Source organism: Diospyros lotus, chromosome 12 (assembly GCF_014633365.1).
Source record: "Diospyros lotus cultivar Yz01 chromosome 12, ASM1463336v1, whole genome shotgun sequence".
Taxonomy (NCBI): Eukaryota; Viridiplantae; Streptophyta; class Magnoliopsida; order Ericales; family Ebenaceae; genus Diospyros; species Diospyros lotus.
Genome location: NC_068349.1, coordinates 27,533,894 through 27,550,728, shown reverse-complemented (window position 1 = coordinate 27,550,728; position 16,835 = coordinate 27,533,894). Strand labels below are relative to the sequence as shown.

General features: G+C 37.6%; 1 protein-coding gene across 1 annotated transcript in view; it reads left to right on the top strand.

Moving 5' to 3' along the window:
* Window positions 1-2,291: 2,291 nt before the first annotated feature.
* Window positions 2,292-16,835, top strand: part of LOC127786842 (glycosyltransferase-like At2g41451) — a 39,618-nt gene continuing 25,074 nt past the window's right edge. The window contains exons 1-6 of the mRNA XM_052314535.1: window positions 2,292-2,749; window positions 4,209-4,358; window positions 4,493-4,545; window positions 5,331-5,439; window positions 5,582-5,716; window positions 5,876-5,920. Coding sequence (XP_052170495.1) covers window positions 2,435-2,749; window positions 4,209-4,358; window positions 4,493-4,545; window positions 5,331-5,439; window positions 5,582-5,716; window positions 5,876-5,920 — 807 coding nt within the window. The 5' untranslated portion in view covers window positions 2,292-2,434. The remainder of the gene's footprint in view (window positions 2,750-4,208; window positions 4,359-4,492; window positions 4,546-5,330; window positions 5,440-5,581; window positions 5,717-5,875; window positions 5,921-16,835) is intronic.

Sequence of the window (16,835 nt, the reverse complement as noted above, 5' to 3'; positions counted from 1 at the left end):
AAACAGATGGCTAGCCATTGTTGCGAGCTAAAGACCGGCTAACTTAGATTAGAGGAGTTGTCCAAGATTTTGAAAGTTGTGAGATTGAGAGAGGCTCATCAAGCTGGTTCAGAATCTCTATTATTGGCTTTAGTTTACTTGAAGATGAAAATGAGTCGAGACTTGCCAGAGGAATGGATAGAAAGGTGTCTCTACGGGATCAATGCAAGAATAAAGTGCCACCACTACATATTGTATTATCTCAAACTAGCACAAGAATTGTAAGAATTACAACCTAGGCAATGCGAACATGATTTAGCAATAGATTTGTCATCTTTCTTTATTCTTTGTGGATATTTCTAACTACATCTTTGTTATATCCCTTTTTTTTTTATGCTAATCTCTCATCCCTCTAATAAGAATCTTGGGTACCAAACTAATTTCAATTTCAAGGATTATCTTCATACAATTTATGATTTACAATAAATGTGCAATTCATTTGTTGTTTCATTTTTCTTTGTTACTTAATATAGCATGCAAATTCTTCAAATTTTTTGTTTGTTTTTTTAATTTAGTGAATAAAGAAATAAAAAAGGGGTAAAATAAAAGAGTAAATATCTGAAATTCAAGGACTATTAAGGCAAAGAAAAAAAACCCTAATCTATCTATCTATCTATCTATATATATATATTAAGGCTGAATCTAATATATTTTTTATGAGTATTTTATTTTTCTAATTTTACAGTAATAAGTTAATATTTTAGATTTTTCCTGAATTAGTATTAGATTTTTCTAATTTTGTGATGGTTTCTAGATTTTAAAATTTTAAATTATTTATAATTTAATTATTATTATTTTATTAATTAACTATATATACATTTTTTAAATGTAATTAGGTGCATATATTGAATCTATCTAATCTAATATAATAATATTAATGAGGCTAATAATTTTTTATTCCACTTGAATTTTACATATCCAAGTAATTTTTTATATTCATAAATATTTATTAGTATTAAAATAAGTTACACCTATATAACCACCCACTCCCTACCTATTCCTCATCTATTCCAATCTCAACCAATAAAATATATTAGATTTGAGTTTTATCATTTATTTAAAAAAAACATTGGGCTTATCTTATCGTCACACAACTATAACTATTCTAGGTTTATTTTATATCTATTAAATTATTTTTTAATTAAAAATATACTATTTATTTTAACAAATCCAATTCAAATCTTACACAAAAAAAAACCCAAATAAATCATTCAACTATGAAAAATATCAAATAATAAGAATAAAATAATAGAAAATATTTCACACTAATCTACAAATCTAACAAAATCTATCATATATTCCAAGAATTTTTTTTTCAAAAAAAATTAAAAATTAACACTAATAATATTTACAAAAAAAATATCACTATTATTTATTTAAAAAATGAATGGTACATAACGTGGAATAACGCCTAATTTATTATCAATATGGATAATGAAATTGATTATTATCCAGTGGGGAGGAAGGACACTGGAATGGAAGCCACGCATATACATATATATATATATATGTTGAAGACTGGCCAATGGTAAATCAGTGGAGTTGGGCATGACTCAGACACAAACGGAAACAGCAGAGGAAATGTATTTTATTTTCAAATTTTAAATAATTTTATGTGTTGAAGATAAATTAAGATATTTAATTAATTAATATAATTATTATTTGGAAATTGATTATAATTAAGGTACAATAATAAATATAATAATAATTAACATTATCTGTAATAATTAGTTGAAGATTGGCGGTGCCAAGTCAAGTCAGCAAGATAATATTGGAACATTCACTACAAAAGTGAAGAGTCAGCTGAGGAGGAATTCTTCTTCTTATAATAAAATTAGAAAATTAGTGAGGTGACATGACACCACCACCCACGTGATATATATATATATATGTATGTATGTATATATAATACAGTTTATATTTAAATTTAAATAAATAAAAAAATACAGAATTAAATAAAATAAAATCGGTTTAATAATAGAAAAATATTATTGATACATTCATTTTGTACATCTTAAACTACATAAAGAGATATTATGACAAAAAAATCTCTCACGTGACATATAAAAACATATGTGAAACACAAAATATTTTAATTATAATACCTTTTTATATAATTCAAAATATACAAAATAAATATACATTTAGCATCATCCTATTAATAGTAGCGAGCAGCATTGTCATTGGAAGACAGCATCGACGACAAACCGGCTTCTCTGGAAATCACTATATATATATATATATATATATATATTACTCCCCAACCCCATACATACTTCACTTCTAAGTTTCAATTTTCTCTCTTCCGAATCAAATAATCTTCATGTATATCGCACAGAACAGGACAGGCCGGCGAATGTGCATGAATTGGACCCCCCATTTTCTGTGATCGCCAATGGCGGCTCTACAGTCATCTCTCAGACCCACTTCTTCGTCTTCGTCGCAGGGCTTCATTTCCAGGCTCTTGTTGCTGTTAACTGTCCTTTTGCTGAGCCTCGCGGCCTTCGCATTCGTGCTGCAGTGGCGGGGTGGATTCGACGACCCAACGACCCGCTGGGCGCCAGACCGCACGGAGTTCCCGGGTATGGGCAGCTCCGGGTCTGTCCACTCGTCGTCGGACTGTAGGGATCTTTTGGGTCGCAGCCGGTCGCCTTCGTTCCCGTATTATAAGGATTGGACGTTCCGTTATGGTTCTGATCTGAGGCCCAAGGTAATTCACAATTTGCCTGGTTTTGATTGATTTTATTGTGTTTCTTGACTTTATGTTCGGTGGGTGTGTCTTTTTTGGATCTGAAATCTGGGTTGCAGTCATTAGGATTAGATGCATTTGTATAGATATGTCTGCCTGGATGGATATATAGATATATAAATTATATATATGCACAAAGTTAAACGGTATATCTGGGAAGATCCCCAGACTCCATTGATTCTTTATTGTTCACGTAAGAATGCATACTTGGATCTTACTTTGTTTGTTGGCCTAGATTTTATGTTCGCCTGTCTGGCAAATCAAGTCCTGGCTTACTATACTATTAATCTCTTATGCTGTAGCTTAGTTTTTTGAGCTCTCCAATTTCTTGCTATTTGGGGCTTTCATGTTACCTAAGTCACTTGTAGAGCGTGCGAGAAAGAATAGAAAGTAAAGACCGACAGATGTTGGTGGATGTATGGACCTCACAACCGCTGACAGAAACTGTATGCAATTGAAGGCAGAACAGATTGAACTTTAAGAGTTGTAGCAAATTTCATGAAAGGAGGATGTAAGCCATGGTAAAAACTACACAAAAAGTGATGGGGATAAGCATGTTCAAGCAAGAAAAAAAAGAACAAAAAATAATATATTGTATTCTTGGATGTAAAATTAGTGTGCTGCTTTTCCTATTATAACAATAAGCGTTGGTTTTTTAGTTCTTTTACTATGCATCACTATGTCAATGCCTGCAACATTATTGTGTGAGGTATTCTGACTTTTATCATTTAGAGACCCTGTTTATTTCTTCCTTGATTGATCTTACTTATGTGATGAAAGCAGTGTGGGTATCTTATCTCAAGCTTAAGTTTGATAACAACAGTGCAACTCACTTAATTTTCTGGCATTCAGATATAGGAGCTGATGCGACTGAAACAAATTTTAAAATACACTGGCATTTTGCTTGTGTATAAACTTGAAACGAGTTGCACATCTTACATTTTTACAACAGTTTGACATGTCAACTGACGCACGCATAGAAGTAGTTAATTTTCTTAACTTTCCCTTCGTTGTCATGGTGTCACACATATGTTGATAATTTTGGCTTTTGTGTTACTATTTCTCTTTGGTCCATCACAGGTATACCACTGTGAAACTTCCCTGGTATTTGTTGTATCAGTCAATGCATTGCCATATTGTTCATTGCTGAAAGCCATCCCAATGACAGTAATTTAACTAAAATCATGCAATTTAGTTTGACTGTATGGAGTGTAAATGACTGATTGTTGTTTCCCCCTTTCAAATTGCATGGCATTAAATTTGCATTTTTTTTTGTCATGTTGTATCCTCCTACAGTTAGGAATTATAATTTATTTTTTTAATCTGTTACAATGTTTTGTCTGAATGTTTTATTGATGTATACAATATTGTCTCGAAAGCAATTTCTGAATCCCCTATTCTGAATTTTTCTCTACGCCAGCTGTGTATTACTACAAGCACTTCTGCTGGCTTAGAGCAGACGCTTCCTTGGATCTTCTTCCATAAGGTTATTGGAGTTTCAAACTTTTTCCTATTTGTTGAAGGGAAAGCTGCTACGCCTAATGTATCCAAAGTCCTAGAATCAATTCCAGTGAGTCTGAATCCTTGGTTTTCTATGACTTCATCCTTGGTTTTCTATGACTTTCTTCTTTTAGGATTCAATTTGTCAACTAGACAACTTGCTATTCATAAATTCTTAATTTCCATTGTTCCTTCCTCCATCAGGGAGTAAATGTTATATACAGGACAAGAGAATTAGAAGAGCAACAAGCTAGAAGGTTTGTTCTTTCTACCCCTTGGATTGTTATACATATCATCCTGAATTTTGGATTAAATAATTTTGTATTTCATTACTTACCAAGTAACAGAGGTATCCTTAAAAATATTAATCCCACCTAGTGGGATTAAGGCTCTATATGTCATTGTCCTCCATAATGATACTGATAGACTATTGGTAATTTCAAGGCTAGTTTGAATATTATGGTATTAACATTATTGATTGCTATTGAAAGCTCTTACTTATGTAATAGCAATACTTATTTTCATGCAGACCTAGAGAGGTTGATTGATACCTAATCCTCAACATTCCCACTTTCTTGGTGTGAAAACAATAGGGTTTCAGTTTCTAGAATTACTAAATGGAATCAAGAGTTGTCTAGCTATGGATTTATGTGAGGAACTTATGGTAGAAAAATCCTACAAACAAAACCCATCAGTTTTTCACATCAATTAGGACTCATTTCTGAAACGGCACTATAACTTATCTTGCCACTGAATATTTGTCAGATCTAGAACTACAATAGACAATAATTCTTGTTGGATTATTTTTCCCCATCTATGAAATATTTTTTCATTGCTGAACTATAGGTTCAATTATTCAGTGGATAATTTGTCATCGTTAAGAAAATAGTCTGGTTTTCTGCTCTGTATGATGCAAAAGGTCATAAACATTTCAAATTCCCACTTTTCAGTTGTTTCTAGTGAGATTTAATTGTGTGATGAATTTCTACTCTTGTATGGATTATTCTCAATTATCTTGTCATTGGTTATTTCTGATGCTTAGCCGAATCTGGAATGAGACTTGGTTGGCGAGTTTTTTTTACAAACCTTGCAACTATGAGTTGTTTGTCAAGCAATCCCTCAACATGGAAATGGCTATAGTCATGGCAAGGGTATGAATATTGCTTCATTTTGAAAACTTTGGATTGATATTTCATCTCTCTCCCCCTCCCCCCTTGTACCCCTTTCCCTGATAGAAAAAATTTGTAAATGAATCTTAAATTGGCCTTCTGATTCAGCGTTATTTATTTGTAGGAAGCTGGTATGGATTGGATCATTCATCTTGATACTGATGAGCTGATTCATCCAGTAGGTACTCATGAGTACTCTGTGAGACAGCTCCTAGCAGATGTCCCTGGGAATGTTGATATGGCTATCTTCCCTAATTATGTTAGTGAATTATCTTCTTGTAAATTATTACCTATATGTAATTGATCCTATTGTACAACAGTTGATGGAAGGTCCTTTATCTGTTTCTATTCCTTCTTGTCTCTTTGTATTTTACATACCATGCAAATAGCAAGTGATAATTGCATTTGTTTGTTTCAGGAGAGTAGTGTTGAGAGAGATGATATTAAAGAACCATTCAGTGAGGTAATATCTCTATCTGCTTCTCAAATTCTTATCAATGTTTTCCCTTTTCTTTTGCCAGAAAACTGTTTTTTTAAAGTACTAATTAGAATCTACATGAGTTGGACTTGAATCAGATCCCGATTTAACCAACATTGATGCGATCTTGAAATAAAAATCAACTCATTGACTTAACGGTTTTAAATGAAAAAGAAGCATGACATGGTTGACAAATGGGTAAATTGTTGCTTTAGATAGCCAACAAGTAATGTTGGATCAAGTATCATGAATTCTAGATAAATGAGTAAATCATGGAGGTGTAACTCTGCATTGTATTGTCCAAGTGCATTGAGTGCAGTGAAAGATGAGCTATGGCCATACTCTGGTGCTTGGATGTAGTGTTAAATCTGTTGGGTTTTCGCTTCTCCATGGATTGGGGAAAGAAGTTGTGGACACGATCGTTGGATATAGTGTTGAATCTATAAGGGTTCTTGCCTTGTCATGGATGGGTTCAAGAATGTAGAACTTTGAGGGAAAAATCTATGGAAGTGGTGGACATGATGATTGACAGAAGGTTAATATTATTTGGTTTCGAGAGACGAGATGGGATGATGAGAAGGCTAAAAATGTTAATTGAGTTTTCATATAAACTTTGGTACCCAAGAAAGGATTATACAAAGAATGGAGTGGGAATTATTTTGGATAAGACTTTAAAGGATGGGGTAGTGGATATGAAGAGAGTAGGAGACAAATTTATTGCAGTTGAAGTTGTTATAGGAGAAGAGATTATGAATATTGTTAGTACTATGCTCCACAAGTTAGGTTAGGATGAGAGATAAAAATAAACTTTTGTGAGGAATTAGAGGTTGGTGCAAGGAATGCTTAGAGGAGAGAAGATCATTATAGGATGTGACTTAAATGGTCATATGGGTAGAAAAGTGAAGGGGAATAGAGATGTACATGGGAGTTGTGAGTTTGGAGAAAGAAATAACAAGGGTAAAGCTATTTTGGATTTTGCTACAATATATGAGCTCATCATAGCTAATATTATGTTCAAAAAGCTAGATGAACACTTGGTCAAATATAGAAAATGGCATATTGACTACCTAGATAGACTACTTTCTTACAAGACAAAAGGATTGTTTATGTAGTAAGGTTTGCAAAGTTATATTGAGAATGCTTAACCACTCTACATAAGATAATGGTCCTTGACATTTATAAAAAAATTGAGGAAGAATGATACAAAATGTGGCAAAACACACTGAACTATAAAAGGAGAGGGTAACCAAATATAAGGGCCTTTGTTGCCTATTTAGTGCCTTAACTCGAAAAGGATGCCAAACCTATTTATAAGAATGAAGAGATGTTCAAAGTTGTAAAAAGTATAAAGGTATCAAGCTAATGAGCTACACTATGAAACTTTGTCAAGACCTAGGTCTTGATTCTCGGTACTCATAATTGCAAAAATTCAAATGAGGGTGTCATGACCTCGAGGGTATTTTTTTAATAAAGTCTATAGATGCATAAGCAATTGTATGTCACGACCCTAGGGTTTAGCTAGGGTCTAGGAAGGAAATGGGAAGAATGCGGGAGAGAAACGAAAAAGAATTGGAGGGAGAGATAGGGTAGAAATCAAGATAAAGGAGGGAAAACAAGGGAGAATGAGAGAGAGAAAGTAAGGAGGGAAATATGAATTCTCTATATCATTCCAACATACATTCCTCTACATGTTAGGGCCTATTTATAGGCTGTTCAACTGGAAGTAGAGTCTAGGAATATCACCCACGTGAACTATAACAAAACTAACAACATTTCCTAACCAACAATGGTAACTAATGATAGCTTTGCCCCTATAATACCCCAAGGGTCGTGACATTGCACTAAGCGGTTGTCGTTTTAGCTACTTGTACCTATTCAGTCATGCCTTAACAAACTGAGGGTAATTGCCTATAAAAGGCCATGTACAAAGGATGGGAATCATCAATGAAGAGATTGGTTCTTTCCCTCCTTTTCTCTCTCTAATTCTTCCTCTTCTTTCAAATTCTCCCTCTACTCTCCTTTCTATTCTATAATTCCAGAATTAACCAGGCCTTAGATTCGAGACGTGACATTCTGGTATCAAAGCCAGCAGTCCCCGATGATGTATCAACGATTGAGGCGAAGTGAATTGCAGTTGGTTGGTGCAGTGAGTGAGTGATTGGATCCGAAGATGGCGGAAGGAATGAGACTAAGCAATTGGAGTCTAGAATGGAAGCACTGGAGATGCGATTAGAGATGGGATGCTGGAGGAGTTGACGACCTCTCGAGAGAACATGCTGTGTGAATTGGAAAGGCATAGGGAGGCTATGGAGCAATATGGCCAGAGGATTAACATGTTCAACATGCTGTCGTCTCTACCACAATTCTGGTTGTCTCTGGAATTTCCTCCCAAATCTATAGCTAATTCAGATTTGGTCGGCCAAGGCATACTTCCAAGGCCTCTAGGCGTGATAGAGGTGGAGTGTCAGATTGCTGAATTTGGCAAGGGGTATTTGAGGAGAAACCAACGAGAATTAAGAGAAGAAAGGGGGGAGACATAGAGAGAACGAGAAAGAGAAGAAGATATGAGGGAATTTGGGAATATTCAATCAATTCTCCATTCATGCAATCCAACCTTCGGTTGTGGCTTAATATATAGGCTCATAGCTGTAACTGCTTAGCTACAGGACAAAGGCATTGTAATCGCCTTAGCTACAGGACAAAAGGAATAAAGACAAAAGAGAAAATATCCTAACATAATCTAAGGACACAATCACATAGCTACCCTTGGGCATGTGACAACTTCTCTCCCCCCCCCCCCCCCCCCCCCCCCCAAAGACATTTCTTGTCCTCAAGAAATCATAACAGTTGTGCCACTTGAGGAAATTGCTTGAGGAGGTCTGGGAGGTATTTCCAAGTAGTATGATTGGGATGTAGATGGGCCCATTGCACAAAAACTCGAGTCAATGGTAGGGAATTCCAATAAATCGCTCTTCTTTCCAATATGGCCAAGGGTTCTATACTGGCCTCCACCTCTTCTGATGGTGATGGAATATCCACAGTGGTGCTGTCCGCTTGTCCAATGACTTTCTTCAGTAGAGAAACATGGAAAAATGGGTGGATTGATATGCCCTTCGATAACTGTAATCGGTAGGCCACCTCCCCTACTTTTGCTACTATGGGAAAAGGGCCATGGTATTTGGGGTTCAACTTGGAGGGAGGACAGTTAGAGAAGAGATGTTGTTGGAACCTCTTAACTTTAAAGTACATCCTATCCCCCAAGTCAAATGACCTCTCATTTCTTCTCTTGTCAACCAGCTACTTCATTCGGTTTTGTGTTGTAATTAGTTCCTTCCTAATTACTTGTAGAGCTTCCTGTCGCTATTGTAAGTAATGATCCGTTGCCAACTCTACATTCGAATACTGCATAACAGTAGGAAGAATCGGGGGTTTGTAGCCGAATAAGGCTTTAAAGGGGGTTCTTTTCAGTAAACTGTGGAAGTTGGTGTTGTACCACCATTGGGCTCGAGGTAGCCATTTGTTCCAACTCATAGGTTTAGCAAAACAAACACACCAGAGGTAAGACTCCAAGGACTGATTCACCCTTTCCATTTGTCCATCTATTTCTGGGTGATAAGCGGTCGACATATGTAATTTTACCCCTAAACTCTTGAATAATTCTTACCAAAAGTTGCTAGTGAAAATCTTATCCCTGTCGGAAATAATGGATGAAGGCAGCCTTTGTAATTTAACAACTGAGTCTAGCCGCACCCTAGCAACCTCCGAGGCTGTAAACGGGTGTGTCAAGGCCAAGAAGTGACCAAACTTGGTCAATCTGTCCACCACCACAAGGATCACGTTCCTCCCCTCTGATTTGGGCAACCCTTCCACGAAGTCCATGGAAATTTGTTCCCAAGCTTGCTCAAGTATGCTCAGTGGCTACAACAGCCCCATGTAAGGAATTTGTTCATGCTTGTAGCTCTGGCAAGTGGAGCATTTCAAGACATAGGCAGTCACATCTCGCTTGAGCCTTGGCAATAAAACAATTGTCTTACCCTATTGCATGTAACATTCATACCTGAGTGCCCCCCATAGGAGAGTCGTGTAGGGACTGAAGGATCCTCTCCTTGAGAAGGCTGTCATCTCCTATCACCAACCTTCCCTTGTATTGTAGTAGCCCCGCTGTTAAGGTATAACCGATTTCGTTTGAAGGGTGAACCGCCGACTGTGTGATGATATCTTTTACCCATGTGGTCTTCTCGTAACTGACAAAAATTTCCTTAACCCAATTAGGGATCACAGCTGATATTGCAAGACACTCAGCCCTTTTCCCTTTAGGATAATGCATCAGCTACTGTGTTTTCCTTCCCCTTCCGATATTGTATTACATAGTCCAACCCGAGCAACTTAGACACCTCTTTTTTCTGCAATTGAGTATGTAGCCTCTACTGTAAAAGAAACTTGAGGCTTTCATGGTCGATCTTGATTATGAATTGATTGCCCTTCAAATAATATCTCCATTTTTCTACTGCTGTTATGATTGCCAACAACTTCTTGTCATATATGCTCAAGTCCAAGTGGTTTGGAGCTACAACTTGACTTAAGAAGGGCAAAGGCTTCCCCTTTTGCACCAAAACAGCACCCACCCCTGAATCACAATCATCTGTCTCTAGAATAAAGGGCTTTGAAAAATTAGGTAAGGCTAATATTGGGGCCTTTGTCATAGCTTTTTTTGAGGTTTGAAATGCTTCTTTTGCATTGCTATTCCAGCCAAAGTTATTTTTCTTGAGTAGATCTATTAGTGGCCTACTAATAATCCCATAGTTCCTGATGAACCTCCTGTAATACCCTGTCAAGCCTAAAAACCCCTTAACTCCTTGATTGATTGTGGTTATGGCCACTCTAACATGGCTGCAATCTATTTGGGGTCCATACTCACCCCTTCTCCTGTGATCACATGGCCTAGATACTCCACTTTTGCCTCATCAAAGGTACACTTGGATCCCTTCACAAACAGTTGATTGGATTTGAGAATTTCAAAAGCTACCCTCAAATGGGTTAGGTGCTGGTCCAAGGATGGGCTGTAAATGAGGATATGATCGAAGAACACAAAGATGAATTTCCTTAGGTAAGGGCTAAAGATGTGGTTCATCAAGACTTGGAATGTTGCAGGAGCATTAGTCAAACCAAAGAGCATTACTAAAAATTCATAGTCATTGATGAGTCCTGAAGGTTGTTTTGTGCACATCCTTAGGTCTCATCCGGATTTGATGGTACCCGGATCTTAGGTCAAGTTTTGAGAAAATTGTAGTTTCGGCTAGTTCATCAAAGAGATCTTCAATAATTGGAATGGGAAATTTATTTTTGATAGTGATGGAGTTTAGTTGATGGTAATCTACCAAAACCGCCACATCCCATCCTTCTTTTTGACTAATAGGATAGGTCTGATAGGAGAGGCAAATAGGCTTTGATTTGGCTGAATGATGGATTTAGACAACATTTTGTTCACTAATCTTTCTATCTCAGCCTTTTGTTTTGGAGGATACCTATAGGCTTGCAAATTGATAGGACCAATGTTAGGTTTCAAGTGTATGGCATGGTCAAGGAAACGGGCTGGAGGGAGGGTAGAGGGCTCCGCAAAAACATCCTCAAATTCATTCAACAGTGAGTGTAAGGAGTCACAAGAGTGTACCTTAGTGAGTTCGTTTAGAGTGGACAACGTTGCTGGCCATGGGCTATCCTCCCAGCCTATTGTTGCCTCCGTGTTCCCCTCTTCCTGGCCCTTCTCTATCTCGACTACATATATGCAGTGCAATTGGGCTATCGAGGACTCTCCTTGTTGTATTAGTTTCTGCATCTTCTTTCCTGTTAATCCTTTGCATTCTCCAGTCTCCTCACTTCTTGTCAATGTTAGCTTCTTCCCTTCTCTTTTAAAAGTAACTTCTAACTTATTAAAGTCGAAGATTAGAGGGCTTACTATCTTCATTAAATCCACCCGAGTATGATGTTGCAACCGCCTAACTTTAGGATTTGCAAATCTGCAGTGAACTCTTCCCCTTGCATCGTCCACTTAAACGCTTGCCACCTTAACGTACTCAACATTTTGTTGTCATTAGCTATTGTCATTTGCGTCTCCTGTGTTGGCCATTGTAAATCCTCAAATGTAGTTTCATCCAGGGAAGAATCATCAACCACTTCTTTCCCACTGATCCCTGCACCTTTATTATCTTCCCAGATAGACTTCCTTGTAATGCATAATCTCACCACCCTCTTCTCCAACACCCCCCTAATTCTTGTGATACTACTACTACTCCTTCTTCAAGTCCTTCCATCTACAACAACTATCTCCTACACTGGTGACCTAGCCTATACTTTTCCCCATAACGAAAACACAATCCTAGTTGCTGTCAGATCTAGAATCTGACAGAGAATTTTTTTCGTAATTGAGGAAGAATCGAGAGTAGGCGGGAAAGAATAACACGAGAAAGAGAGGGAAGGAAGAAAGAAGAGAGAGAGATCTGTGGAATAAGCCTCACATGATCCCCATCCTTGTGCAAGTATCTTATTTATAAGAATTACATCTCTAGAGAATTCTCCTAACCAACTTCCTCAGCAATTAGGACCAAGTGGCCATGTGCGCTTAAGAGTCCTACTAGCCTTTGTATTTCTACTAATTACAATTATGTCCTGCCCCTAATTACAGTCATACCCCAGACTGTGACAACTCCCCTCTCCTTGAATTATTTCTTGTCCCCAAGAAATCAAAGAAATCTGGTTAGCCTGGGATATTGCTGGAGCAGATCCGATAGATATTCCCAAGTGGTGTTGTCGGGGTGCAAATGTGACCATTGCCCCAGAACTTGTGTGAAGGGCACATAATCTTTGTAGATCACCCGTTTGTCCAACACAGCTTGGGGCTCCGTCACTACCACTTTATCTTCAATCACTTTCAATACTTCCCTGTTGACCGCCTCAAATGGCCCAACTGCCTTCTTTAGGATTGACACATGAAACATTGGGTGCAGCCCTACCTCTTCAGGGAGCTGTAGTCAGTAGGCTATTGGTCCCACTTTAGCAAGAACTCGAAAGGGCCCATAGTATTTTGGGCTGATCTTAGACATGGGTCCTTTACAAAAAAGTGCTGTTGGAACCTTTTAACCCTCAAGTAAACTTCCTCACCTACTTCAAATGTTCTATCAAAGCGATGTCTGTCAGCCATTTGTTTCATTCTCTATTGTGCCATAGCAAGCTCCTTCTTAATAACCTGCTGAGCCTCCTACCTTGCCTGTAAGTGTTGATCAACTGAAGTTTCAACTAGAGTATAGTGCATAATGACTGGAATTATAGGGGGAGGGTATCCAAATAGAGCTTCAAAGGGGGTTCTCTTATGAGCTGTGTGGAAGTTGGTGTTGTACCACCACTGGGCCAATGCCATCCACCTACTCCAACTCCTACGTTTAGTGAAGCTTGGGCACCTTAAATATGTCTCTAAACACTAGTTTACATGCTCGGTTTGTCCATTGGTCTCTGGGTGGTAAGCTGATGAGAATTGTAGCTTGATTCCCAATCCTTGGAAGAGTGCATTCCAAAACTGACTTGTGAATACTTTGTCTTTGTCAGAAACAACTGCCCTTGGTAGGCTATGTATCTTAAACACTGAGTCCATCAATTTCCTAGCCACCCCTGTAGTAGTAAATGGGTGGTGCCAGGGTGATGAAAAACACAATAGGAAGGATAGAAAATTACATTACAATTCATATCCTTAGTGATCCGGCTAACTGATAGCAAATTATGTTTCAAACCAAGAACATGTAGCACAGAATTGAGCTTTAGTTTTGATATAAATACTGTTCTCATACCCAAAACAGGTGAAGTGGTTCCATCGGCCATAGATATGTTGAGAGATGAGTCACATAGGGTATAATCAGTCATAGACCTTGCTGAATTTTTCATATAGTCTGATACACCTGCGTCAATCACCCATATATTCTTAGAAAAATGCTTAGAAACCAATGAATAGTGTTGGAGATTACCTTGCAATGCTAGAGAAGCAGTGGACTGAGAATTATTAGTGCTTGGTTGGGCTGTACCTTGATTTAGGAGCGTGTACAAGGCTTGAATTTGGTCTTCGGAGAGATTCAAACTTGTTTTTTTTTCTGTTGGAGCCTCAGCATTGTAAGCTGGTCTGGGATTATCTTTCTTTGGCCATGGCTTCCAATTTGCTGGTTTGCCATGGATCTTCCAGCAATTTTCCTTAGTATGGTTGGGCCTCTTGCAATGGTCGCACCATAATTTTTCCTTTACTTGATTCCTTGTAAAAAATTCCCCTTGTTTAACAGATGCAAGGGCTGAATTCTGGTGGGGCAAAACTAGGTCTGATGGGTGTTGAAGCATCACCTTTCGCCTGCTCTCTTCCCTTTTAACTTCAGAAAAAAACTTCCTTGAGAGATGATAGGGGCTTTGTGCCCAATATCCTTCCCCGAACTTCATCCAAATCAGGGTTAAGGCCATGTAGGAAGTCAAAGATTCTATCTTTCTCTATCATCTTATTGTAGAGATTATAGGTTCAGGTTCCTTAGAGCCCTTGGATTGGGATAGTAGAGTTTTCAAAGTCTCCTTCTGTTCTACAATAAATGGAAGTGAATTGCCAGGCTTCTCATCTGTAGGTAATGATTTAGTAATAGAGGCCAGTTTAGGTTGATCCCTCTGATTCTTTGACTTCCAATTTGTAGGTTTACCGTGAAGTTTCCAACAAGTCTCTCTGGGCCTAGTGTGATTAGGTTTATTGTAGTAATCACACCATAGGTGCTTGTCTTTACTCTTTTGAGTTTTCTGGTGAGGTAGACCATTTTAATGTACTGCCAAAGCAGAATTTTGAATGCCTATGTCTTGATTCTGAGGAGATGAGTTATTAAGCATCACTTTCTTATAGCTTTCCTCTCTTTTAATTTTAGCAAAGGCCTCAAGAATAGAGGGAAAAGGTTTAGAACCTAGGGGTCAGTCACGTACTTCATCCAAGTCCTTGTTGAGTTCGTGAAAGAAATCAAACACTCGCTCATTCTCAAGCATCTTGACATATTTGGCACTATCTTTAGAACAACACCAGTTTATGTCATAGAGTAGATCCATTTGCTACCACAATTTTGTTAAGAGATTGTAGTAGTCAATAACTGACATAGTACCTTGTCAAGTAGTCCTGATGGCAAATCGAATCTCAAAGCATTGTGAGGTGTTTTCGAGGTCTGAATAAATTTCTTGCACAGCTATCCAAGTATCCTTTGCAATTTTGTAAAACAGGTATGTCCTTCTTGTCTTTGGTTTCATGGAATTGATGAGCCAAGCCATCACAATAGAATTCTAAGCATTCCAAGTTGAGTAGTAAGATGCCGTTGTTGGAGGCATGGGAATTAAGCCATCAAGATAGCCTACCTTTCCTTTACCCTTCTTAACCAGCAATACTAATTGAAACCATTCCCGGAAATTAGTCCCATTCAATTTGTGTTGGGTGATTTGAAAGGAATGGAAATCAAGGTTTAAGGGGATGGAAGACATAGATTGAGATGGAACATTAGAGATCAAAGAAGTGGCATAAGGGTTGTTGGAAGACAAGGTGTTTTTCGCCCTAAGATCAGGAACCGGTAAGTATAGATGGTCTAACCGGACGGGAAGGAATTGGCCAGTAGGGTCATCGGCTTTGATACCATGAACAAAAATGAAATAAGTTGATTGAAGCAACTTACTTGAGTAACTAAGAAAGATTACTAGATCAAGGGAGATCTCACTTGATTAAATGGAAAGCTTCTTCAATCTTTTATTGAACTTACGAATGGAATATATATACAAGAATTCTTTTACAACATCTCTTGAAAAACAAGAAAAAATTTGAATAAACTTTAGAAGATAAAGTTTATCGACTGAAGCTGGAATTATCTCTTGTAAACTGCCGCCTCCTTTTTTCTCAAAACCTTATCGCCTTATCACTTTAATCATTGTAATCTTCTCTTATCTGCAACCAACTTTATCACTTAGTCTCCGCCATGAGAGAAATAATCAGGATTTGATTTTCAACACTTATCAATTTATTCTCAGTATTCCAACAGATACTCCAACACTGATCCAGCCTGTTTCAGCTTATTAAATTTTTCAATAATGTGATTCAAGGTTTTTAGCTCCAAAAATCTCTCACAAAATCCTTCCATATACACTCCACTCAATGCCTTGCCCATCCCTGATACCAGGCATCAGCAGCATCATTCAAATTAGCCGAAGTCAAATTAACCTTCTGAAGATCTGATATATTATAGAATTGAAAAAATTTGACATCTCCTCACCCACCACCTAGGGGCCATCAAACATAGGAATCTCTAACTTTGGCTTTGGAATATTACTCTGATTATTTGGATTATTAACAGTGTTGTTCTCCAGCCTTCTATCAAACATCTTATCTGAAATATTTTCCCTCTCATGCATATTCTCAACCTCTATCACATGTAATCTAGACTGTCTAGTGTTAAGTCCATTACCTTCCAGTATGGGATCTGCATTTTCTTTCGGCAGAAAGTCCACTGGAGAACATTTGCAGAAATCCGTTGGGTCTCTTTGCAAGTCCTTTCATCGAAGCGTCCAATTTATTTTCTAACGATTTTATTCCTTCTTGATTCCTACTCAATCCAGTCTCTGGCGTTTCCAATCAAGCTTGCAGGTTATTCACCAAGGAATTAACCTGATTAACCTGTGCCTCCAGTTGCTTCATGTGAGTGCCGTCTGGCATGGATCTCAATCCAACAATTCCAAGAGCCATCTAGTCCAGCAGTCCAAGTATCAACTGGTCTGATACCAGAAATGTCAAGACCTAGGTCTTGATTCTTGGTGTTCAGAATTGCGGAAATTCAGAATGAGGGAGAAGAGTGTAGGGAGAGAA